The 27,806-nt window shown below is 39.5% G+C and overlaps 1 protein-coding gene across 1 annotated transcript in view; it reads right to left on the bottom strand.

Moving 5' to 3' along the window:
- Window positions 1-12,196, bottom strand: part of GHR (growth hormone receptor) — a 61,512-nt gene extending 49,316 nt beyond the window's left edge. The window contains exon 1 of the mRNA XM_088540307.1: window positions 12,115-12,196. Within this exon, the coding sequence (XP_088396433.1) occupies window positions 12,115-12,184 (70 nt within the window). The 5' untranslated portion in view covers window positions 12,185-12,196. The remainder of the gene's footprint in view (window positions 1-12,114) is intronic.
- Between the last annotated feature and the right edge of the window lie 15,610 nt (window positions 12,197-27,806).

The following is a 27,806-nucleotide window of genomic DNA, read 5'->3' as shown; positions in this document are numbered from 1 at the left end:
CAGCTATGACAGCTGGCTGTCCTAAATAGCTGCCAGTGCAACCTTTTGAGAGCAAAGCCTTGCCTTGCATCTCTGCAAAGCATGACACAATCCACCAAAGACTTAATTTTAATCCTGAAAGGGCCTAGGCGCTAAGGGGTTCGTGCCAAGATCTGCAGGAGATATCTTGTGTTTTATTGATCCACTTCTACAGCTTCCTATTGAGCAAATGGCACAGATTCAGAAAGCAGAGCAGAGATTGTAGCTATTGATCCCGCATCCATCCACATGATTACTTGTGGTGTTGTCCTAGATGCTTTTCTTAGGATGTGGCTTGTCAGATCTTCACAGCAAGAAGTGCTAGTGCACTTGGCTCTGGAGCCAAGTGAAGGCATCTGTAGATTATAGGGCAATTTCTGATTAAGAACAGATGAAGCAATTATGGTCAAAGCTAACTACATCAGTTAGCTAGACTGAACAACCCTCACAAACCCACTGAAGAATAGATCCAAGAACGAAACAGTCCAGTGCAAAATAATGTTGTCTAAATATACAGTAGCATTTTTCCTCATTGTTCATCTATTTTGAACACCTCTTTTATAGATTACTCAAGAATATTTTCCTTTGCCCTATGAATATAAACTTATTTAATGGTACAGAACAATAAGACCGGAGGCCTATTCTTCCAAACACCCTATTTGCATTGACCCCAAATATTCAACATGAAGTCTATGACAGAAAACTCTTCTGAATTATTTTCTACCCTCAACCACTTCCGTTGTAGAAGTCTTCTAAAATAGATGTTAAGAACTTAAAAAGGCATTTTTTACTTGCCAAACCGTGTACCACTAATAATTTCCATTCCTGTAATAATTACTTATATCTTCCAGAAGAATATCTCATTGCAAGCAAAGATGAATGCAGGATATATACAAACAGATTAAAACACATGGTTTGAATTAAAGCCTAAACACTAACTCTAATTATCATCACCATTTTCATTGAAAGCTATAATTATTATTAGCTATTTAATCAGTTACAGCAAATAATAAACAATTTTAACATTTATAGTTACTACCTAACAGTCACTTCAGTCACTTCCCTAATGCTTGCAATCACCTGTTCAAAGACAAATCAAGTATTTGCTTTGTGTTTCCGTGATGGAGAGGAAACACCTAAATTCAGAAGCTAAAATGACATAATTGCACTTTGCACATGTTGTTGCTTTTGTAGTTTTTAAAAGCCCCTGTAGTTATCCCCATTTTGCTGGGGGTCTGGGTCTGGGTCAAATGCTCAGGGCCTCTTGGAAGAAACACACTGCAAGTGGTGCCCACGAGCCGGGCCTGCTGCAGCTCTGGTTACTCTGCGCTTACCGAGGGAAAAACACAGGGTTCTGGCACATATGGATTCAAATGTAAACTCTTGATCCAAGAGAGTTTTCAGACTTGCCCGTAAATTTTCTGTGTCAGCCCCATCTCTAAAGCCAAGAATACACATTGCTAGGGGAATAATAAACAAACAAAACCCTAGACCAAATAAAGGATAAATGTATTTCCTTTCAACAAGTTTCCATGATATCTTCTGGGTAATTGGGAGAACTCACAAGAGCTAAACTTTCCCAGCAGGGCGGAACTGTTGCATTTCTCCAGTCAAACTGCCCCCCATCATTTTAGCAGTAACAACACGGAGCTTTTGTACACACACACGCAGGAGTCCAAGCAGGCTCCCAAATGGCGGCCCTGTGCTCACATCCTCCTCTTTCACCTTCCTGGCACCAGGCAAGACTGCAGGGATTTCTGTCACGTCCCACGACTGAGCTTTCCAAGCTGCAAAGCTTGTCTCTTTAATTTCTGTTTGTTTTGACGGAAGAATGGAAACATTCTTTTGGATATGTTTTTGTTGCAGAGACTGACCATTTATTCCTTGATGTCACCTTTAAATCAATTGTTAACCCATGAAAAACCTCCCGCTCCATCCCCTGGCATCTTTTAAAGAACCTTTGCTACAGCGTTATATCAGTGACTGTCTGCAAATCCACATGCTACAGCCCGATCAACCATTTTCCATTGTTGATACTTTTTTTTTTTTTGAGACATTGAGGCAACATTGGTGATAAATACTAAATACTTTTCAAAAGAAAAATGACTTGGATCAGGTTCCAAATACCACATTTATCCTAGCTTAAACTGGGCAGTTTTATTCCCCAAGGGAAGAGAGGGGCCCGTGCTGGAGTCTGTTCATGGAGGACTGCTCAGTGGACCAGCTCCCAACCACTTTGTCTTTCCCGGTCCCCTTTCCAGCATCCCTGGAACCAGGTAATCATCCTAAGTACAGTACCACTGCACTTCTACTGCTACAAAGAGTAACTGGAGAGGCAGGGGAGGTTGTCAAGGTTTGAAACAACCAGATGAGGAACGGGATGGTTTGCCCACAAATTCTGCAAGGCTGGACCAATCCATCCCCCAAAAGGCTGATGGCTCCAGCTCCCTAAGTATCCAAGAGTGCTGGAATTGCCCCAAGCCTGAATAATATCTGTTTCAGCTGATGGTGGTCACCAGTGTAAAGCTGTCAATCACTCCATGCAATTCAGGGATTATACTTTGTGAACTCCTACTTAAAAATATTTCTCTTCTGATCCCTTGGAGTGCCTGAATGGAGCACTGACCAGTGCTGAAATCATGTTGAGGTGTCAAACAGGTGCTCCTTTATCTGCGGCGGTAGGAACCACCTTTTGGTCAAAGATGCTTCTCCAATTCGCAGTCACACAAAAGAAAAAGTTCAGATGTGTGTTTTCTTCTCCTCACATTTTTTTCTTTTCCAAATGTAATTCTGATTGTGACTTTTGAAGAGCACAGCATGGAAAGAAAAGTTGTGATTTTTCTAGGGACTCTCTTGGTTCTGAAAATCTGCTGTATTTAAAATCAGGCAGGGTAAGTTACTGCACAGTAACTGTATAATTGTTGAAATGTTTTTGTTTCCCAGGGCCATTTTATTGCATGCATGAAATGTACAATAACAACATTTACTTTTTCCTGTTACAGTACTGAAAGCAATCTGTTATGCATGCGCTCCATTGCATAGAATAATCCATTACAACTCATGCAATATGCATTTATAATACAGATTACTGTTAATTTGTTTGAACTGCTTTTCCTCCCCTTTTTGTTCAGTCAGTTCATTAACTCAGGTCTTTTGGCTAATACTGTACAAAATGCTTAAAATCACATGAACTATACAACTATATTTAAAATACCGAAACAAAAGTTAAAGTAAAAAGAAATAACCAGGAATTTTCTGATCTGCCAACTTCCTAGATAGCTCTAAGAAACTGCTGGGCATATTTTTGCTACATTCATCATCTATTCTTCCTCCTTAAAAACACAGACTTAAATGCCTGTGTGAACAGAAGTTTTTCTTTGAAGTTAGCTTAGCTGCACAGAAACTGGGATTTTAGCGTAAGTGGTGACAACTGTAAACAGAAGCACATTGCTTCTGATGGCTGTAATTTGGGAGAAGAATAACTCTAGTAAGCGAAATTTTGGATCAAATTCTAGACATGGAGACACAAGTATTGTCATTTGAGGGAACTGCACATCTCTGAACAGGACAACCAGGTATTTCCAACTCTTGGTGCACAGAGGTCATCTCACTTAGACTGGATTAAGCTCATGTGCTTTGATCATTGCCTTGACAGAAGCAATTATAAAAGATTATAGACTGAAAATATCAGATATTCACTCATTCTCTGTAGAATATATGATACTAACAGAAATAGTCTGTCCCTCTTCACAGGGCAACTTAAGCACCTGATCAACTCTAAAGCATTGAAGTTGCTTCTTACTTGAAGTGAGGTGCAGCCCCCCTGACCTGCTCGGTACCCAGGGGCCCTGCAGCTCCTCCACCAAAAGCAACCCCAAGCGCCGCAGTTTTGCGTGTGGCTGGTTGCTGGAGAAGGAGGAGCGGTGCCGGTTCACAGGAGGACACGCAAGGCGTGCGCTGGGATGGCGAACCTTGCCGAGAGGCAAAAGGATCAACTTCAGCAGCGGACTACTGCTCCCACTAAATACAGAGGTGGGGCTCATTTTGGCAAACAACCTCAAAACCAGCAATCAGAGGATGACAAATTGGTGAGGCTGTGCTTAAAAGAGAGAAGAAAATATGGCAGTTAAGCAGCAGTAAAGGAAGTCTACACAATGGCTGTAATGTTAAAGAGACAAAGACATAAGAGATAGTTGGATGGAAAAACCATGGCATGTACGTTATTTCACAGGGTGTCTGACTGAAGCTGATTGCTCCTAAAGTGCCGCTTGGCAGTCTTGCAGGCAAAGATATCCTAGGGCCTGAAACTTTCATTAGTAAAAGCTAGAGTCAGATGTGGTTTGGTGAAGAGGACATAGGAGACAATCTCTGGCACCACGAGTCAGCATTTTAACCACTGGAGCTGCTCACTTGCAAGTTTGAATATGTGTTTCTAAAGTCTACTATATTTGAAAACTTCAGCAGTAGGCTCTTCTGTTCCCTTCTCTTCTCTTCCCTTCCATTCTCTTCTGTGCTCTTCCTTTCCTTTCCCTTTTTCTTTCCTCTTTACAAAAGAGAGGTCTGTCTGCAGCTCAAATGTAGCAAGTACCTTTCCACTCCTAAAAACCCCATATCTTTTCCTGTTAGTTTTGTGCAACAATGCCAACACAGAACAAATACAGCGTGGACTTCTTCCTTCTCCGTGTGAGATCATGCATACTGTCACTTTGGCCCGGACAAGGGGCTTATTTGAAACATACTGTGCTAGCTAGGAAGTGGTAAAAGCAACTCAGATGTGCACCGATTCAAAATTCAAGGCTTTGCCTCAAAATTTTGTGATAGCTATCAAAGCCATGCCTAATCGCAATGGAAAGTGATGATGGAAATATTATTTTTATCTCTGCCAAAATGAATCTTCCTTCCAGCAAAAATGGTTTAACCAGATCAGAGTGGTATAATTTACACTTCCCCGTGCCAAGCTTTCTGATCCTTGTTCCTGGAATGGCTTCTACAGCAGTTTCTACTGTACAAAGAACGTTTTTCTTGCTTGGAGCTACTTATACTTCTGGAAATAAGGACACTGCTTAAAAGGCTTTGCTTGTAGATACAAGCTTTTAAATCTATATTCTCAACAACTCTGCCACAGTGCACGTAAAATAAGATGTACTAAGCTGATACCAACTATGGACTTCCCGGGGTTTAATGGTAACTCTCTGCTTTGGCTTGTACTCCATGATAATACAGCAGCACACAACTGCAAAAATTATTCCAATTAGAAGAATTAAGAAGAGAAAACCAACAAGAAGAAATAGCAGATTATGCTCTATGATCTATTATGATGACTACCACCTGTTACCAAAAGGAGGCAAGATATTGCAGATTAATCTAAGGAAAGATTGTGCCCTTTCTCATTCATCTTTTGGCACTTTCTAACAATATTAGGATAGTTAAATCTATGCAAAAAAATCAAGTCTTCCTGATGATCGAATAAGTCATTACAAATAAAAAAATACCGTATATGTATGATAACTAGCTTGTCACTGTACTGATTGCTAGAATTTATAATTGCTTTATAAATTAGATTTATAAAATTCTAGTTTGTCTAGAACAGAAGACACATCTTCAATCAAAACTACCACCCAGATCCTGTTCTTTCAGTTTTTGAATGTTTCAGGCCAGGCAGCAATGTCCTGGTTATCTTCCAACTCAATGAACAGATGGACAAGTTCATCTCCCACACAGAAAGTGAGACCCATGGCAAGGAACAGTTTGCCAGTCCCAAGACCAACTGGTTTTGAAATCAAAACACAACCTCACCTCTGCATCAACAACAAGTACTTATTTCTAAGCACACTTCTACCCATGTGACCAGTCCCATCAACATGAATGGCACTATGAAAGCACAAAGCCACCTGTCTGACAGTCTGCAAGATAATTCCCAAGGTATCTGTCATCTATTTAAACTCCTTTATAACATCCAACACCACATCTTAAAATGAGAAAACGTTCCTCCTCTTAAAATTCAAAACAAATTTCCACAAATAATAATAAAAAAACTATTGTTCTATGATCTGTACAATCTAATAGATCTCTTTTAGGAATTTAGTTTGGAAATGAGTCTCTCAACTTAAAAAATCTCTTTATAAGAGAATTTAAGAACCCATTTAAGAATTCATTTAAGAATCCTTCCACTGCTATATCAGATGCAAGATGTTATGCGCTTACTATGGTTCTTATCCCATGCAAAAGATAAACAAATTGTGACACTTATTGATTACGTTCCAGGTGAAGACTAGAAGGTTTGAAGGTCAGAAAAAGTATCAAATATTAAAGTTCATTCAATAAATCTTCTGACTGCCTGCTCCCAACATATACTCTCCTAAAATACACAAATATATCAAATAATATCCCAGCAAGGACCCCGGTTTATGTTTTAGGCATCTGTAATGCAGTATTTATCTTAACACAAAAGACAGTGATCTAGCTACAGCAAAAATCTTTATGGGAAGCCTGTGACCCTCCAATAAGGTGCACCAAGCTAGCGAGTTATAAACACCTCTGATTCACAGTTAGCTTCCACTTGCAGTATTATGACTGTTACACCACCTTGGACATAGTTTAAAACCATTCCTCTTTATTATATAGTTATTAAGAATAATAAAATTTATGATTCAAACATCCAAAAAGGCTTCTGAAATAATAAAAAAATCATAACACATCTAAATATAATCTCTAAAGGCTGCAAAATTCTCATTTATTTGGTGAGCATAGACACATTATCTTGGTATTTTCATTATCTTGATCCTAAAGGAGTAATAGTTGAAAAGAGCCTTGTAGAAATTGTATGGAACATCTTAAATGTTTAATTCTATCTGGGATTGCTCTCCAATCAGAATCTCAAAGAACCAACAGAGAAAAATCAGCTCCTCTCATGTTCCTACAACAGGGATCATGTACACACGCCATAAAACTATGAGATAGATAGGTAAAATTACTAGTAATGAGAATCATCATTCTGACAAACACTTATCAAGGTGATACTGACTGAAAACATAGCTTAAATATAATAATTTTTTTTCAATTTACGATGCTTCAGCTCAACATGAGCTCAACGTAAATGTACACAAACTCTGAATATAGTGCTGAATATAGAGATTTGCAAATCCCAAGAGAAAAGAGATCCTAGGTAGCAGCATTCCTTTGTTGACACCAAGTATCAGTGCATGGCCTTACCCTGTGTAGAGACTTGCCAGTATGGGCAGAACTGTGTATTACAGGATCCCTGAAAGTGAAACTCGTTAGTCTCTCCTCATGGCTTGTATAGAGAAATGCAAAAAATCTCCCTCTGGCTTGTCAGAGTTTCCATTAATCTAACTTCGGGGGAAATTTAAATATAAATGCTCACACATAAATTATAGTCAAACATACGATTTTTAATATGAGTCTTTAAAATGTACGATCAGTTAAAAAAAGACAAAAAATATATTAGTTTAGGGACAAGCAATGTGGCAGTTCACTTTGTGTAGGTACTTGATTCTCAGTGGAGAATATGCTGCAGTTCAAAGACACCTCACTGCTCTGGCTAAGAATTCCTCAAAGTGTCAGGAAAGTGAAATCCCTACCTTTAGAAAACGTCGGCCTGCTACTGAATTTCATGCTGAGAGCTGTTAACTGGCCTAGCCACATAACAAGACCCCTCACCTTGACCACAGACCAACAGTGTACTGAGCAGCTATATTACCATCCATCCAGCAGAAAGCATGCAGAATTATGCACCATAACATATGCAGATGACTATAAAGGTGAAACTCAGTTCAAAATGAAGAGACCTGCAATTAGCTCTCTCTATATGCAATCCAGAGCAAAATTCAATTGCCTAAACTTCTATAACTATGCCAAATTACTTAGGGTATTCTGCCTGCCCTTCAACTGCTGCTATGGATCTCCCATAGTAGGCCCCATGTACAAGTCTCATGCAGGTATTTTGGATACCCGGAGCATCTCCATGGGATTCACAGACAGATGCACCTCACTTGAAGGTGTCTATGTTCCCATGACGTCAGTAGGGATTTAGACAATGTATTTCCTGAGACATAAAAAAGCAGTTGAGCTGCTGATGTTCATTTAGCTGTCTAAACACCATGCTCAGGAAGCCTGGCTTTAAGCTGCCGTTCCAGAAGGATGCTCATCCCCCAGGGATCCTCTGTAATCTCCGTCAGCCCCATGCAGATGTCTCGGGTAACTAGGGGAGTCTCCAATGACAATAAATCCCTTTGCACGGACAAGGGATTCAGTCCTTGGATGTGTAATTGGGAGCTCTAACACCTGACACACACCTAAATTTAGATGGTTTCATCTGGATATGAAATGCATGCAAAGTGTCCAATAACAATAAGACACCAGATACCAGCCTAACAAAAGGCAGTTTTGCTGGAAATAAAAATTAGATTTCATGTGTCTCATAAGGGGAAATAATTAATGGTATTTTATGTATAAAAATGAGGCAAGTATAGCATTTGAGCTTAACACCTTCATAGAAGAATTAAAACAAACAAACAAAAAACAATAGCAAAAGTATCCCAAAACAAAGCTGTGATTAAAAAAATACATTCTGGAATCAGTTTAAATAAAATGTAAATTCAGGCTCATCTCTCCTAGAATATCACTGTGCAAAACCAGGTCACTCAAAAGTACTGTGCTAGTATTAAACATGAGTTCCTCTCTAAACCTGTTTCAGAGACTGAATGAGCAAAGCTTTAATATTCTGGAATGAATAGTTCTAGTTGTTCTAGTATCAAAAATGATATAAGATGCTTACTGCTTCTTTTCAGTGGGGAAGAAATTAGTTTTGGAACTGCATGAGCTTATGTATTGTTTTATTAACTGGGAATATTTCCCAGTTTACTCCTCTATGTCCTCATCTGACCTGTGATGGTCAGTTGTGGAGAAGCAACAAGCAGACAAAACTTATTCTTGCTTCCTATGCTTTCTGCAACTTGTGCCTGGAGCACTCTCTTTCCCTCCCCATGTTATCAGATATCTTAAAACAAAATTACAAGATATATGCTGGAATATATATTTGAAATACCACAGGTACACTAATGCAAGTATCTCAAACAGAAACAGTATGTGTGTACATACATATAAACCTTTATTTTTTCCTGAACCATGACTGTTATTGCATAGAAGTCACTAGCCTATTTATGAATCGGTACTGTCCCTTGTGCATGTACTTCATTACTTAAAAATAAAGCTATAGTAGTTTCAGAAGCAAGTAATTCCTCATCTTCAAAGCAACCTATTTTGTCAGGAGCCTGAATTTTGGTGACTGCTGCACTCTGAATTATGCATGGAGAACTTCTGCAGCAGACATGCTTGGCCACATTTAGCCTCACCTCTCAGATGGCAGGCACCGCAGTCAGGTCATTGTAGCCATAGCCCTGTTTAAGGAGCTGGCAACCTAGGCTCTTAGGAAAAGGCAAGTACGAAAACTAGCTAAATCAACAGAAAGACTCCAGCAGAACTGGCACCAGCCTGGAGACAGCAAATGAGTGACTAAATGTCCAATATCTTCGTCTTGAACGTTTTGCGGTTCTCCAGCCAACTGCTGGCCTCACACTCTCTTTCCTGCCAGGAGGAAACACGTATGGGATTTCACTGCGTGCCAAGGGTGGATCTGACCCCAATGCACACAGCCAGCTCAGAGCACAGACGCTTGTAAAGCTGCACATAAGCTTCACTTTCAGGATATAAAAGTGTGCAGCTTTTCTGTGGATCCCTCCATGTACAAGTCAATATAACACAGTGTCAGTGATGTGTAAGATTAGCAGCTAGCTGTAATTTTGTATTGTGCTGTTGCAGAAAAACCCTGCTTAATGAAGTGGATTTGCTAGGGAGCTCTGGCACTGCAGATGCGGCTCCTCTGCTGCACATTTCATTTAAGTATGTAGGAAGATTGTGCTCGGCCGAGCTCTGCAAAATCCTCAGGATTCGTGACGCAGTAATGGGTTGGGCTGGACATTCATGAGAACTTTTTGTGTATATAGGCACACACACATGGAAAAAAAGAGCAAGGCGATACTGGCTAAAAACATTGTCCTAAATCATGCAAGAATGACACACGGCTGTTCTGCCATGCTGTTATCTCCAATACCCCCATTCAAGTTACCCTTCTTGGTCTCATTTTCCTAGTGGACCAGCTCCCGCACTCTCAAAGGGCTACAACCTTAAATGCTCTTTAAAATTTAGAACTTACTCGTAAAGCGTTAATGCTCTGTTCAGTTCACATGAACAGTTCTGTAAAAATAGGGCAGATTAGGATGTAGATATTTAGTCTTGTGTCTTGGATTTAAGCACAAGTACATAATCCAAGTGTTCTTCCAGTATTTCGATTCTCAAAGTAAGCTCATGGAAGTTAAATATTTGGTGGGTGCATATATGAGCGGGCAAAAGGTGGCATTATGCTTGTGCTTTTTTTTACAGTTAGCAGAAACTTTTCACAGAACTTTGGAGATTTGGACCATACTTCATCTGCCAAAGATCCAAGAAGCCTCTTATGCCCTATGTTCCTAAGCCTCAACTGAAAAATCAGTTGGTCCAGCAGACTGCAGAGGAGCAGGGATTATTTTTGTATTTGGAGGGGGAAAGGAGATCAAGTCAGACCACATTTGTTTTTTTTTCTATTGACCATTCTGTAAGAGGCAATGAATAGAAGGTGGTACAAGTATCACATTTCACTGAGAAATACTGACTTTCCATATTTTAACAGGATTAAGGAAGAATTTGCAAATTTTATTTCAACCTATGATTTTATTTCAACCCATGGGTCTAAATAAAGGGACTGGTGCACAAAAAAAGGGAATACATAGTTTTATTCAGCAAATTCCTTTCTGAAACTTCGTCTTCTTTTAACCAACTCAGAAGTCAAATGATGCAAAATAAATTTAGTTTGTTGTGGAAGCTTCACTCCCCTTTTCCCAAAATTACATATCAGACTGCCCCCTCTGACATCCTCTGCTAACACTGTTCTCAGTTAGCTAGTCAGGAGGGCACCTGCTCAAGAAACTGCTCTAGGGCAGCTGGTTTGGTAGCTCTGGGAGAAGAAACAACATGTTCATTAGAAGTTAGTCACTACAGAAAACCGCTAGCGTTCTCTCCAAAGACGCCAACAAGACAGAGCAGACCAGGTAGGCTGCTTTGGTTTGCAGGAGCAGGTCATAACCAGCATAAGCAGATGTGTCTAGACCAATACAAAACTCCTACCAAAGCTAATATGGGTTCTCAAATAGCAAAAGATCAGCTTAAAAGGATCAAGCAGACTCAAGTCAGGCCTCTAGAACATACAAAAGACTTGTAAATTATTGCTGGCTGCAAAAACAAAAAGCAGCAGAGACAGCTCAGTCACAGGGATTACCTTCCAGCCTGCATTCAGTTAAAATGGAAGAACTGAGGACGAGAGAGATGAGAAGGGAAGCACTGTGGAAAGCCAGGAGATGCAAAAGTCAGTGGACGCAAAAGCTGAGCAGATCTTTTGAATCAAAACCACTGCAGGATATGTATTCAGAATTTGAACGAACCATATAAAAAGGTTTCTACTGGGTACTCAAAGGAATCTGACTGGTTGAAGCAAGAGGTTCTTTTCCAATCCCTTATTTTATCTTTTTCTCAAGAATTTTTAAGTGCATTTCTTAAGAAGCTTGTTTATACTGGCCTTAGACCCCAAACATATGGTCTGAAAATGCTTTCTCCTAACTTTCAAATATTTTTCTAACATATGAATACACTAAAAATACTTAAGGAAAATAAAAAATTTCTATTAAAAATAACCCCCATATAGTTCTTTCACAACCTTGGTACTAGACAGACTACAACAGGAGCAGAAAACCTAGATACACAACACCAACATTCACTCAACCTCTGTGTGTGCCTTCACCATCTACTGAATTCGCCATCTCTGCAACACTTAGTCTAATCCATCATTTTCATAACAAGTATAACTGACATATTTTTCAAATGATGCACTCAGATTACTGCAACCAAGGTATTTGTATATGCATATAAAATACTTTTATATAAAGTCTATATATACACAAAGAGGCAAAAAGATATAAAACTTACCATCACTTGTAGAGAGAGTGTCATTTGCACAGACCAGTGCCAAAGTAAACAACAGATGCCGAAGATCCATACCTCTAAGTTCTGTAATAATAAAAGATAATCAGAGAGTTTCTTTATAAACTTGTTATTACAGTTACATGATATTTAAGCTACCGTTTAGTTTTATTAAATTTCTGACTGGAGTTAAACCAGAAGTGTATTTAGTTTATAGGTTATTGCCTTGTAAAGTCATATAATATCTTACAGGCTAGGACAATAGAGTCTAGAGTAATATTTTACCGTATATATATTTTTTTAATGGGACCAGCTTATGGGCCACTATTTCATTAAATGTAGAGGAAAAAAAGCATTATTTTCAAAGTCTATCTTGCTTCTAAGAAATAACCAAACTTTCCCCATAACAACCTTTCAAAAATGGAATTCAGTGACTTGATCAGGGTAAATGTGAAAATGTGTGGTAAATGTGAAAATGTGGAAAGAGCAATAATCTCAAAGAACAAAGCTATGATTCCTTTTCCAGGTCACGCTCTCCTAACACTGTGTTTGGCTTTGCAGGCCCCATATAATGCTTCCTGGGACTAGGACTCCATGCAGGAAAAAGGAGAGGAGAGATGCAGTCTTACAGTGCAGCTCCCACACCAGAAAGCAAGAGGCCGTGAGCAGGATAACCCATCTGGATGCCTAGCAGGGTACCCACCGCCAGAGCGAGCAGCGCTCGCTTAGCAGAGAGAGCAGGCAGAGGAGACAGCAGGAGTTCGAATAACCTGGACTAACCCTCTGTTCTGCTCCCCGCTGGCTTCGTGCGAGACGCATCTCAGCATCCCTGCTCTGCTGGCCTGTCCTTAGGGGCTGCCACGGATGGGGGCTCACACCGAAAACTTCAGTCGGTGCCATTTCTGAGCAGGCACCTTCCGATGGACCCAAGCACATGCATACATCTCACCACACAGAGCCCCTGGCCCAAGAGCCTTTCCACAAGTCTCCCCAGAAAATACCTTCTTTCTTCTGCCCTGTTTCTTTGCAGAGCACGCATCCCGCAAGCCCATCCCACAATTCCGTATGAGGGACAGGGTTTTGTTCATGCTGTTAATACTTGGCTCTGATAACAAAGAAGGGAAGAGCCTGCGCTATGCTGAGCTTGAAGGCAGCACAGCCTTCAGCACAAAACTGCACCAAAAAAAAAAAAAGTGCTCATCTGTAGTAGGAAAAAACAGTCATAAATATGGATTACTACCTGACAGTTTACAACAGTGCTAGGAGAACACAGAGATTACTGAAGACCTTCAAAAGCACAGTTAAAACACCCAACAAAGCATGAACACTGAAATGATGCTTGAAAATCTCATGCCATGATGTGAAATTGCCCAGCACGCTGGCCCCCCAGCTCAGAGAGCCCCTGCAGGGATATAACCATGGTTCCACTTTGGGATTTTACTGCAAGTACGACAAATTGTGCTTTTCCTTTTATTTTTTAATTGGACATTTTCTTTCCTCATCTAACAGGAGACTTAATCAGCAGTGTTCAGATAACCAAGTCCACTAATGAGCAACAATCTTTAAATGAGCGTTAACAAAACCGATGCTGTCAGAACTGGTTATTAAACAACAGATTCCCAGCACAGTTAGCAAAGTCTGAAATTCATCAACAACTGCAAGTCACAGACACACTGAGTATATAAAATTTTGCAAACGCTAAATTTACTAAAAGAGTAAAAGAAGTAACTCCCTCTTTTAAATTTTATTACCCCAAGAGAACATATTCACATCGCAAAAAAAATGTAATAATAACAAGCTCCAAATTTCTCGTTCATGCTGTTTAATACAAAACTTGAAAATCAGAAGGTATTTTTCACATTTTCATAACAGCTCTATAATTTTCAAGTTTCAAAACACGAGATGAATTTATTTCAATCACACTTTAGAGTTTAACCTAGACCCTGAAGAGACAAACCAAGAGACCATCCCACCACATCTGCTTTGACACCTTCACTGCCTTGGGGATTCCCAGTCCGGACTCCCGCACACCCTTCAGCCAGATGTGGTTGGTACATGGCAGAAAGAAGCAGAGTTGCTTGGTATGGAGAGGTGGAGGAGGTCCTCTGGGTCTCTGATGAGCACTGTACAGGATTCACCCCATCCAAGCAGACACAGGTCTGTCCAAGGGCAACTCCCTTATTTCTAGGTGGACATGAAGGAAGGAAAATGTATGGTGAGACTGCATGTATGCTAGTGAGGATCTGGGACAGAGACTGCTCCAAGAGAAGCAGTCTGTGGAGCTGAATCAAGGTGCAGGGAAGGCTGCAGCTGTGGGAATGCACAGGGCTGCAAGAAAGCTCCTCAGAGAGGAGCTATGCTGACAAACCGTGAGGTACATCCCAGTACAAGAAGTTCTTGTTAGCTAAGTCAATTGTCCCCTCACCCTCACGTGTATTCCTATTTAAAGGAATTTTATTGTCCCCTAATCGTAATTCTCTTACAGAAATGCATTTTGCATTTGTCACTTCCTCTCTTCTCATGCTCTTTCTACCCTATCAAGCAGTTGTCTTTCCCTCCAGCTCTTCCATGCGAGCACTGACTGCTTTTTGGGACAGGAAGGAGCTGTGCTCTGGTAAATATCCTACTATCAGTCATGCAGTGGACAACTGGAGGTTTTCCACAGCACAAAGAAATTTCTCTTAAAATGTGTTTCTCCAACAGACTCTACCTCTCAGCACAGATATTCCCAAACATCAATTTCCCAGCCCAAATGTCTCCCTAAAGTTTTGTGCTCAGATCTGTGGAAGAGGAAAACAATGTTCTTTTCCTGACTTTATCTCCAGTCCCTCTGCGCTCTCTCTGTACGGCAATACCTACACGCCCCAGGCTCCTTCTAGCCACATTTCTCCCTTCACTTCTCTCCATCAACCTCTGCTGAGTTTCCTAGCAGTCTTCTACAAACTTTCCTATTTATTCTTGCTTATTCTTGCTTAATAGCAGATGCATGAAAAAAAAACATGACTTCTCCACAAAAATCATTAATAGAACCAGTCATTCAAAGCACATTGGGAACAGAGTTCCAGCTTTCAGAAGCACATCACACTGAAGAACTCCGTTAACTAGAACACTATCAATTCTACTATATGGCCATCCACGACATGAATATCCTGTTCTTTATCTGCTGCTGTGACTGGGAGCTACCTCCGAGGAAGAGTGGTTTGACAGCCAGAGTGCTAACCCAAGAGTCTGGAAATAAATTCCAGACTTCAACAATCATTTTAAACTTAAATGAGGTTTAATTGCTGCATACAAAAATAATCCCATTCCAGTATCGCTCTTTTGCTTGGGATCACAGACTTGTTTACATACCTACACGCAATAAACTTGATCAGGAAATTGTTTAAGTTAATACAGCCAAAAAACTTCCACAAACATTTATTGTAACAAATCTGCTCTCTGACCTCGTTTATCGTTATGACTCCACAAAGATGCACCCTGGGAGCAGAGTGGGGACAGCACAGGCATGGGAATGGGCAGCCAGGGTTGAGGACAGATTGCCCATCCTGCAGCAGCTACCATTTACTTGAGATTAAGAGCATTTGCAGGGCTAGGCTGACCATTTCAGCTTCCTGCTTAGTCATAGACCTTGACCAAAACATTTAGCGCTGAATGAAATAGGCACTGAATGAACTTAGGTTCCTAACCTCTTAAGTTGATCAAAATCCCTGCTTAATCTCTCAATTTTCTTCAGTAAAATGCTGTACAGAAATAAGCGCAGCTTCTGCGGAAGACCAGAAATGCTCCGTCATGGCAAGGCAAGTCAGTAGTGTGCTGTTGTTCGGTTCAAATCCAAATCTGGAGTCCTCCAATGAGGTGTCTCTCCAGACAAGTGTCATGTGGGATAAAAATTCAACAGGTGACTGAATATAGCCAATATACAGACAACACTGAGCTCAAAACCCATCAGCATTCTTTAAAATACAGATAGGCTACGCATCATCCTTTGGGCAGGAAGTAGGAGGGCCCATATCAGAGCCCAGAGCCCATGGGCTGGGTTTGTATTCAAGATCTTCCCTAGGCAAAGGGATCTATAGTATCTGCAAGAGCTGTGAAGCACTGGGGATTTTGCAGCCTTTCTGTGTCTACAGAGAGCTCAGCAGAGCTGCAGGGAAGATTACCACTTCTAGGCGTGTTGGAGGTCAAGGGTATGCTGTACAGCCACAGCCCCGTAAAGGCAACTAAATAGGCATCTCAAGGGACAAAATCTGTTCCAAAGCAGGAGCTACACCACCACAACACTGCTTTCAGTGGTAGAGAAGAAAATTTCTGAGAAGATTCCTCTGAAGGACCATGTGCCCCATCAGCACACAACTACTGTCTGCAGAATATTCTCACATATCTGTTTGTAACAGTCCACTGCTATTCCTCAGAAACCACTCGTGCAAGGTCGCTGCCAACAAGAACAACATTGTTTAGAGGCTGCAGCATTAACCTGGCAGACACAACTTCTTGCTTCTTATCAGCTTTAGGAGAAAACTGATCTTTTAAGGTCTAGTAATATCCGTCCAGCAGCACCTACTCCTGTACATGACGAAAGACAAATGTCACTAAGTCCCTGTTGCTTAACATCACAAAATTTTTCAGCGTCCGTAATGCATGTTATTCTAAGGAATAATAGTCTACATTTTACCCAACTCTTAAAGCTTGCAAGAAGGAAGAGAGCTAAAACCAGAAAAAAATTACAACAGCTGACTGTCCTCAAGGCAGCTGAAACTTGACCACAGGAACATTTGGCTAGGGGTCAGCTCAGGCTAATTGCTTCAGTAGAGAAAGGGAGCCAGGAGTTATAAAAAGGATTTAAAAAAAAAAAAAAAACACACTTCTTGGCCATTTTCTATAGCAATGCTGGAATATGGTCAATCACAAGTGAATCTAAACACAACTCTTCTCCAGTGGGACATAAATATAGTCAGTATTAGACAGTAGGAAGGCAAGTTAGGAAAAATCTTTAAGAAGAGAAATCCTACAGATTTGTTTCCATCTGCTCTGGTTTGAGTAGCATGTTAAACCCACAGTAAGTCACAGCAGTTCTGTTGTTAAGCAAAACTTGCCTCCTTGGTAAAATATTTAGGTTTAGATAGTTCCTGAATTTGAGACCAATAGGAGAGTAAAGAAAACCTTTTTGTTCTGTTCACTAAAACTGTGCCTAGGAAAGGATTTCTGCTTTTGCCATCTTCATTAACTCACTGAACTCCAAATATGAGAAATTTTTTTCCCCTGTAACCTCCTTTAGTTTAGACGTGCTTGCCAAAGTAACACATGTACAACTATTCCAGAACCAAAGGTGTTTTTCTTTTTGCTGCAGTCAGTTTTATTGTGTGGGTTTTTTTTTTTTTTTTGTACAATTGCTAAATTTCATTATTCCATCAGATCAAGAATAGGAAAGGACACAAGAATTTACAACATGTATGAGCACACAAAAATACTTCCCTCACAAAATAGCTAAGACTGCTGAAAAAAAAAAGAAAAAGTAGAATATTACACCAGGCTCTCAAGTTCTGCGCTGCACTGAACCACACGTTTATGTAAGTATCAAACACATACACACATATCCTTCTAAAATGCTTTTAGGCCTTTACTTACCTTTGCAGGGTGTAGACTTCTCACAAGTGAACTCATGGCAAGATTTGTGCTACCAAAAGAAAATCTTCTTCAGTGTTTGCATAACATAATACAGACAGGTTTGGCTCAATATGCATAGCTGAAATCACTTTGCCTGCTTATCCTCATTCCACTGAATGCCAATAAGACAGAGTCATTCTGCTGATGAAATGAGTTAGAGCCCTTCAGCTCAACACAATCTAAAAGGGCTGTGGACCTAAGGACTTCTTTCCTTGTGAGCTGATAATACAGATTGAGTCATCAGCAGCACTTGGATGAATGCCTGTTTTTACAGCATCCTCGTCTGTGTGTTATATACTCCGCTGTGTTTAGAAGCAGAAATAATAAATTGTCTCAATTGGTATGAATTCCATTCACCTAGTCTGTGTGGAAGCCCAGGATATGAAAAGAACTGGGAATAATATCACTGAATCACTGAAACAAAGATTATTCACTGCAAATAAAACAACTTCCAAGGAAAAATTAAAAAAGGCATCACTGCGAAAGAATGAATGTCTCTGGCATAAAACAGCAATGATTATGCATGGTTTGACACCAATTTGAGGATCATTAAAAGCCTCATCTTTGTGACAGAGTAGAAGTACAGAACAGAGACACTTTTGTATCATTAAGAGTGCTACATAAACTAAAGAATTTATAATGAAGTATTAGAATTGGAAATGGCACTTCCTACTCGGGTGGGTCCCTTTAAACAGAAGACAGAGTGACAACTGGTTATCACCTATTACATGCTGTTAAGGAGCCTTCCTGTGGATCCGGAGTTTGAACACCGTTCTGGACTTGCACTGAAAGCTAAGTCACCCCAGAAACTGGTCTAGGAAGCCAAAGGGGGATAAATATGTGATATATCATATCAGTTCCTGACAGTAACCTGAGGGACAAGATATGTGCAGGAAGGATCTAACCATAAAACTAGTTTATCATCTCTTTCAGAATAAAATTGCTGAAAGCGAATTAAAGTTATATTTTAAGTTTCTACCTACTATGAAGGAAGAAAAGTTTTCAACTTCAAAAACATTCAACTCCTAAAAGATATCACAGCAGCAAAACAGATGCATCTCAGCTGAAAGCTACCGTAACATCCAGCTGCTATCAGGCAGACAGGAATTTGTGAGTTGACGCTCAGTTCTACATGTACTTGTATTGCTAATGAAAAGAATTCAGGCCTACTGATGGGAATGGCAGTTTTTTCAGGCTATAAACACTTTTCTCAACTACAGTGGTAATTTATTTTTCCCAGACCCTATATATATATATATATATAATTTTACCATCAATCATCCAAAAGACAAAATCCAGCTTTTTATGCCATTTGTAATAATATACAGCAAAGTGAGAGAATTTTTCTATGTAAGTGAAAATATATTCCATTCTGTTTAAAGAAATATAATGCATCGATATAATGCATTAAGTATTATGACAAGAAAAAGAAATGTCTGAATTTGTAGCTAGAATCCCCCTCAGGTAACATCCATTAAAAAAAAAAGTTTCTTCTAAATTGCCAAAAGAAAATAATTTTAAGATAATAATTCATACATTACATAGGAAATTAAATAATATTCCTAGCGTTGTAAAACATTTATGTTCCAGTGTTTAAAAACAACAACAAAAAAAAGTAGTTTTCTGTATTTTGCTACTAAGATTAAATCTGTTATAACGCAGCAGCTTGCCCCTAATCCAGCAAAGCAATAAAGACATCTGATCTTAAACAGGCAAGGCTATTTTAACATGAGAATATTTAACACAAGAACATGGTTAAGTAGTTCACCTAGCAGAGCCAGAGCTCTCAGCACCTGGCAGAATGTTGAAGACCTTGAGCATGGACATCTGGGGAGAAAGCAAACTGCGTGGCATTGGCAGGAGTTTGGGCAAGAACACAGGTGTAAGCCACAGGAAAATTCACATACGTAATTTTAAAGAACCTTCTTATACATGCTACCAGAGTGTACCTTTATAGCAGGCCAATTCTATTGCTCCAGTTGGGATAAATATGCCAGTTAGCGCTCTGGCAAATATAAGATACATTTCAGGAGATGTTCTCTGATATAATCAGTTGATTGTGGACAGGGTCAGCTCTTGCAAGAGAAATTTTATGCTACAAATGAAGCCTCTGCTAACTTCAAGTGAAATAGGTTTTGGTTGTACTTAATATCTTTGAACAAAGCATTCCCAACTTCCTTTAATGACCTTCAACACAGAACTGCCTTTCATATCTCAAAAGGCTGAATTCCTGAAGGTTTTCCCAAAATACTCAATGGGGTTTAATTTTCAATAGTATCTACAAAAAAAAAAAAATTTCTCCAGAGAAAATATCTCCATGAAACTGTAAAACTCAAGTTCAAGACCCTGGTACTTATCCTAAGACTAATGGAACCTACTTGACAGCTTATTAGTATGAGACAAATGAGTTATGTGGTCCAACACACGCTAAATTATTCATGTGCTGCAAATCAGATTAAAGACTGGATTACAAGCTTTGTACAGCATTACGGAAGTTACTGACTTAACTACTGCATTAAATGAGAGCTGGTAGCTGACAGACAAAGGATTTTGGCAGGATTTCAGGACAGACACTCCTGAGTCCAAGTAGTCACATATTTACATTGGTCATCCAGAGAGGAGCATAGAATGTACACATGCCGCTACTCATCATTTTCTATTGCTTGGCAATATAAAGATAACCATATAAAGATTACTTAGCTTGACCAAAGGTACAGCTGTAAATAGTGCATTAAATTGATGCAACTTTCTGTGTCTGGAAGTAGCTATCATTTTAAACAATGATTTAATCAATAGATTTAATTTACATCTGTAATTTATGCATGGAAACTAACTTTTAAGTCTGGTTTAAGCATTTGTTCAAAAAATCTTTTCAAATAACTTCAGGTAAAATTATGTTTAAAATGTTCCATAGTAAAAAAATAAACACACACATTAGATAAGGAGAACCAGTATGTGGAACTGCTTTCCAGTCTCTCCTGTAAAACCCTATTAAAATTGTACCCTGGCCCTTTTCTCCATGCATTTTCTGCTTCAAGTCCTTATGCATCTAAATATAGAAGATGTGCACAACTACCAAGAAGCAGCCTAGTGTATTCAACATTTTGCATAATTGCATAAAACATTTGAAATAGTCATATAAAAAGATTATGAGCTAGATCTTTAGTTGGTGTAAATTGACAAAGCTGAGAGATGCTGAATGTTACCAGCATAAGGATGTTATTCAGTACTTTTACATGTAGCATCACTAAAACAAGTTTTCTTAAGTAGCAACTCCTAAAGAAGAGCTCATGTCTCTCCAGACCTTTGATAAAATTTTAAAATGTCAGTTCACTTCTCCCTCTATTTGCATTAGTGAGATCTGCATATTAAAACACCCAAATAACAAGTTTGAAGTATATTTTTATGAAGTATTGCACATGTGAGAATATATCATACTTCAATGAGATATGAATATACTTTGTTGAGATGAGAGAATATTTTGATGACAGAGTATTAAGGAAGTAGAGATGTTAATTGCACAGCAGGTGGTCAAGCTATCTTGATTTTTTTTAAGGACAGTAAACCAAATAGCCCATGGTAATCTGTAGATTTAGTGACCTATTAAGAGTTAGTGAAGATAATAATCATCCAGTAAATTTTCCAAGCGGACACTTGCAGTTAGCATGGCACAAAAAGGAAGTTTATGTTTTAGAATAAGAAAGGGAGATGACAGGTTCTAATTAGAAAGTTTTAACTGTAATTGAAAGGAGTTACTTAAATCACCTAATGTTTCTTCACAAAAAAACCAACTAAGGTGCTAAATATGAGTACTAAAGGAAGCGTACCAAATCTGTATATAAAGAAATATTGTAATACTTTTAGACAATCTTTTCCATCAGCAAATCCTGAAGCAATCTACAGTGAGGCTGAGTATCATTAACCATTTTCCAACAAGGAGCAGGGTCAGGATGGACAGCATTCCCTTTCAGTGTTTCCCCTATCAGGGAACATTAGTGAACAGGTGAAAGATCAAATTAAAAACGGGTATTCTGCAACTTGCATTATAAACAGAAGAGCTATTCAATGCATGCCTGGCAGGAGAAGAGCAAGTCTGCTTCTGGACACCCTCTCCTTCACTAGTCCATCATGTACTTTGCAAATAAGAAAGTTAAATTTTGGAGCAAATTCAAATACTTTTTATTTTAATATTCAGTACGTTCATATTACCCCATTTCTGTTATTGCTGTTTTACAGAGCAACGAATAAGTAGATTTTTACAGGCAAAATTTGCAAAGTATCTGCTCTGAGGAACAGCTGAGAGCACAATCCTTCATCCACCACTACCAGAATTACTGCTTATACTCATATCGATTTTGTGAGGGCTAGTCACAAAAATAAATTCCATATGAACTTAATTCGTAAAACTTAATTCTTCTGCTAGTTCGAACAGCAGCCTTGACTAATCCATTTCCATACTGAAACAGGGAACAATGCTACTTTCACATGGACTTGTCAGCAAAACACTTGGAGGAACTAGTTCTCTTCCTTCTGATCAGCATGTTTATATCATCCTAGTCAATACTTGGAGTCATGTGTGGAAACTTTCTGCATACAAGTGGAATCATGGTTCCTTCATTTACTTGGGAAGGAGTATGATTGTCTCTTCTGGGGAGTTCTTACACTTATTAGGATTAATACCACTGGTAACATTATTTTTGGAGAGATAAAAGGTCTCCATGTGAAATAAAAATGGTCAAATAAATACATAAAACTTATATATATATTTAAACGCTATTAATCATTTACTCCCAAAATGTGTATGACACAATCACATTTGAACTGTGGATGTAATGTGTAATTCACAGTGAACATAAGGAGACTGATTAGCCCCAGGTTCTATTGCAAAGTGTAGGGAAGCCTTATATAAATCACATGTGCCTAGCTTATCATTTATCCCAACATTACTAAAATGGTAGAATATCATAGTAGATGGAGCTTTGACTTTCAAATTAGCCTGGTGTACAAATTAGTCCTGATTTTCATTTCACTTATTGCATAAAGGTTTGCCTTTAGCAGCATAAATGATAACAGGTGACTGAGCTTGTACACTAAGAGGAATTATGACTCAGTGGAGGTCATTCAAGTAACATATTTTGCTTTTGTTTCTACTGCAGTTTCTAAAAGAGATAGTGTGCAAAGATGACTGAGACCGGACCCATCACATTCACAGCTGGCCCTAAATATAAATTCATACAAGCTGCCCTCACCACATGTTTAAAAAAAAAAAAAAAAGTGCTCAAAGTCCGTAGTCTTCTCATAGCTTAGAAAATGAATCCAGATGTTAGCTTTCTATGGGTTGTGGAGAACAATTAACTGCAGGATCACTTGGTAGTCTACTAAATTAATTTCTTGGGCAACAAATCTGGTTTCAGATGGTTTGGCATTGATTTGCTGTCTCCCTAGGAAGGCAGACTGTCCTCCCACCTCAGCCAAATTCTATAGCACAACTCGTGGGGGGAAAAAAATACAAAGAAGAAAAAACATAAATTGTGGGTTAGCCAGCTTTCTCATGAATAGCCCAACTGGCAGGAAAGCACCCAACAGATGTACCCTTACAGAGTAGAAAAGCCCCCCAAACATAGAACTTGAAGAGTTCTTATGTTTGTGTTTCAATTTCCTTGTTTTTTGTTTCTTTTTTTTTTCCACAGTGGAAGGACAAGAGTTCATTAAATTTTAACCTTTAAATGATTAAAATATGTACAAAGCTTAAGTTTCTTGATAATTGCTGTAGATCGTACTATAGATTCTGCTGTGTATACTTACATACATGTTTCACGCAGGATCTTGAATTCCACTAGAATTCTGTAAAAGCTAAAATTAGTAGAGAGCCAGAGTAGAAGGGGATACCAATGAATATGGAATATTCTCACTTTTTAAAAAAAGTATATATTTGGGGGAGTATATTTTTACACTTACTCTGCTAGTTTATCGTCCGTTTTATGTATACTTGTTACTAAAATATGACTGCCTCTGTAACTCTTCCTCATAACAGTCATAATACCTTGTTTTGCTAGACTCATTCAAAACCAAATCTGGAGCTGAACCCTTCAATCAGCATGATGAATTGATAAAGCAACATTATGAGGAAAGACGAGGACAAGACGGTGCTCAAGAGTAGTCAGCATGGATTCACCAAGGGGGAATCTTGCTTGATAACCTGATAGCCTTCTATGATGGAATGACCAGCTGGATAGATGAGGGGAGAGCGGTGGATGTCGTCTATCTTGACTTCCCCAAGGCTTTTGACACCGTCCCTCACAACATCCTCCTGGGCAAGCTCCGGAAGTGTGGGATAGATGAGTGCACAGTGAGGTGGATTAGGAAGTGGCTGGATGGCAGAACTCAGAGGGTGGTGATCAGCGGTGCCGAGTCTAGTTGGAGGCCTGTAGCTAGCAGGGTCTCCCAGGGTCAGTCCTTGGTCCAGTCCTGTTCAATTTTTTCATCAATGACCTGGATGAAGGCATAGAGCCTTCATGGAGCCTCAGCAAGTTTGCTGATGATATGAAACTGGGAGGAGCAGATGATAACCCAGAAGGCTGCGCTGCCATCCAGAGGGACCTGGACAAACTGGACAACTGGGCAGTGAGAAACCTCATGAAATTCAACAAGGCCAAGTGCAAGGTCCTGCACCTGGGGAGGAATAACCCCAGACACCAGTACAGGCTGGGGACTGACCTTCTGGAGAGCAGCTCTGCAGAGAGGGACCTGGGTGTCATGGTGGATGACAAGTTGACCATGAGGCAGCAGTGTGCCCTCGTGGCCAAGAAGGCCAATGGGATCCTGGGGTGCGTTAAGAAGAGCATCTGCAGCAGGTTGAGGGAGCTGATCCTGCCCCTCTACTCAGCCCTGGTGAGGCCACATCTGGAGTATTGTGTCCAGCTCTGGGCTCCACAGTACAAGAGGGATGTGGAGCTGCTGGGGAGAGTCCAGCGCAGGGCTACAAGGATGATCAGGGGCCTGGAACATCTGCCCTATGAGGAGAGGCTGAGGAAGCTGGGCCTGTTCAGCCTGGAGAAGAGAAGGCTGAGAGGGGACCTGATCAGTGTCTATAAGTACCTCAAGGGAGGCAGTGAGGAGGATGGTTCTGGTCTCTTTTCAGTGGTGGCCACTGACAGAACTAGAGGAAACAGCTAGAAACTGAAGCATCAGAAGTTCCACAGGAAATTAAGGAAAAATTTCTTAACAGTGAGGGTGACAGAGCACTGGAACAGGCTGCCCAGAGAGGTTGTGGAGTCTCCTTCTCTGGAGATCTTCCAAACTCGCTTGGACGCAGTCCTGTGCCACGTGCGTGTGCAGGGGGGTTGGACTAGATGAGCTCTAGAGGTTCCTCCCTTCTATGATCATAAAGCTATAAAAGCCTTTTTTAAAAATAATTAAAGATATATATGTTTTTGGTCTACTTGTAACACTAGCGGTCATAGGATTTGGATCTGATCCTGACTGCATGCTCATGGACCCAATGGTTGATATATAGCTTATGGTAGTTTATGGTACACAAACAAGCTGTCTGATGAGAAAAGTATTACGACATGTTGGTATTAAACTGATGGACATATTTATTGTCAATATAACATCTGCACACTGACTGTCAATTTTAGACAGGTTCTTCCCTGGATAAGCCAACAAGTTTCTCCAAATTGCAGAGCAAGTGATCACAGTCAGCTTTATTTCCATTTCCTTAGCATTTCTTAAGCACATAGCACCACAAAAGGTTTCTGTACACTGTAGGTTGTACTCCACTGGAAGAAAATTAGCTGATTTCTATTTGAAAAAAAAGAAGTGTGCTAACTTGGCAGCTAGATACGTGTAAGGAAAGCAGTTAAGGAAACTTCAGTTACTAGAATATTTTAGAGCAGCTATTTCTCAAACACCTCTGCTACTTTCAGCCAAATATTATATTTTTTTCCAGTATATTCAGCATAACTGCCAACACTGTCAACATCTATTTAAAGCTGTGCTTCGTGTGTTATCTTCCATTTGGGTTCCAAATGTCAATGAGACACAAACTATTTTTGCCCCATCTGTGGCTACTTTTAGTACTTGAAGTATGAAGGTGTGCGTTTAATTTTTAAGGATAGGATAGTGCATGTTGATTTAGGAAAATGAATTCCTTAGAGTAGATCACTTTATTAAATCTCAGTTTAGAAATTGTGCAGATGAACATTCCATAATGCATTAAATGCCTCACATTCACAGAAGATCAGTAGATCTGCTTTCAGTAAATCGCATGAAGTGCAGCTACTGCCAAAGGTGTATTAAAAGGTAAATATATAAAGGCCAGCCAATCAATGCATAGGTATACTTGGGAATAGTTATCACATTTTCAGTTCTTATCTTAATCTAAAACTAATTTAGCATAGATAATGCAAGTTATAGGTATATAATTTTCTGCATATCTGATCAGCATAATCTCCCTTCCCTTATGATCACATCATCCTTGGAGAAAATTAGTTCCTATTCCCTGTGCCAAAATGTTCTCCAAGACTAGTTAGTCAAATGTAGTTAGGGAGAAAACATCATAAAAGAAAGCACCGAAGAAATGATTTTTACCATCCCAGGATTCACTATCAATTTTCAAGCATGGTCATGCTTGGGAGATAAAAAGTCTCCCTTGATAATGCCACATTAGTTTAGACTCAAGTATGGCACACTGTATGAGTTCATACTATACTATAAGAGTTCAGTATTATTAGCCCTCACTTACAAGCAGGAAACTGAAACATCACAAAGAGGAACAAGGTGGTGGAATCGCAGAGGGAACCAGCAGTGCTCAGAAGCAGGTGCAGGCTCCAAGGCCACGCTGGGCATTTCAAGTACTAGACATGCTTCTTGCACTGCTGCTTGAAGAGCAGTAACAGCAAGGCAGCTTAGCTGGGGACCAGCAGGGCTGGTGGCCGCAAAAAGTCATGAGAACAGAACACAAAATAAGGTTTCTGTGTGGTGGTGTTACCATGTTTCTGCTATGAAATTATTTCATATGAGACATCAAGGTAACCACAAAAGAAAAGGTTTTGGTCGAGGAGGTCCCTAATAACTGTAGGTTAAGCCTACTTTGCAAACATAAATAATAGGCAAGTTTTCAGTATTGTGATCATTTAAACTGATCAGTTAATCCCTAGACAAGGCTCTAAAGCACATATTTATGGCACAATAAATACATACAGAGTTCAAGCATGTAATTTTAGAAACATTAAAAATGTGGACAATGGGTAGCAAGTTTTGCCTATATGCTACCACAACCAAAGCAAACAAAATCTAAAATTTCTCCTCTGTTTAATAAAATAACATTTATGTATGCTTAGACAGAAATAGCCAGCCAAGTTGCATAAAACTGATACGGTATACAGAAGCTGGTTGTAAAATCTTGTGTAATTGCTTAATGATAGATAACAGCTTTCCAGTTCCAGGCCATAATCAATCACAAGCCTAGATCCCTTATACCGCACATTATTTCTGCAGTGCTTTTGATCCTTACTGCAATTGGATTAAACTCATAGGAATACACTCCAGAAATAAATCAGACCAAATACATACATTCAAACTGGGCATCATTTAAGCATCATTTAAACCAAGACTGGTCACATAGAAGATCATAATAAGCATTTTAAAACTCTGGCTCCATAAAAAAAAAAAATCAATTTGTTTCAATGTTATGCATTGAAAATGTCAGGCAATTAACATTTTCAGTAACTTTACAATGGGAAATGTCTCATGAAATAAAAAAAATCCCAAAGAAAAAAAAATTTAAGAACTCTACCATTTCACAGCCCCTTATCACAAAGGATAGCCACTAATGTTCAGTAGAATAAGCTTGAAGACTTAATTCAAGTATTTCTATTGTTTGGTGGAACATGAAAGAGTTAAGATTCCTGAAGGGGATTCTGTATCCTACCTATTACCAATACCATCCTCTGCAGGAACGGAGTGCAGGAATTGGGAGGACTCTCTGCAGAGCACCAGGACTCAATCCCATAGCTCTGCTTAGTGAACAT

This window comes from Tinamus guttatus, unplaced genomic scaffold (assembly GCF_059628265.1).
Source record: "Tinamus guttatus ecotype Peru unplaced genomic scaffold, ASM5962826v1 Tinamus_guttatus_pri_ptg000059l, whole genome shotgun sequence".
Classification (NCBI taxonomy): Eukaryota; Metazoa; Chordata; class Aves; order Tinamiformes; family Tinamidae; genus Tinamus; species Tinamus guttatus.
Note: the sequence above shows the minus strand (reverse complement) of the source record. Positions and strands in the feature narration are given on the sequence as shown.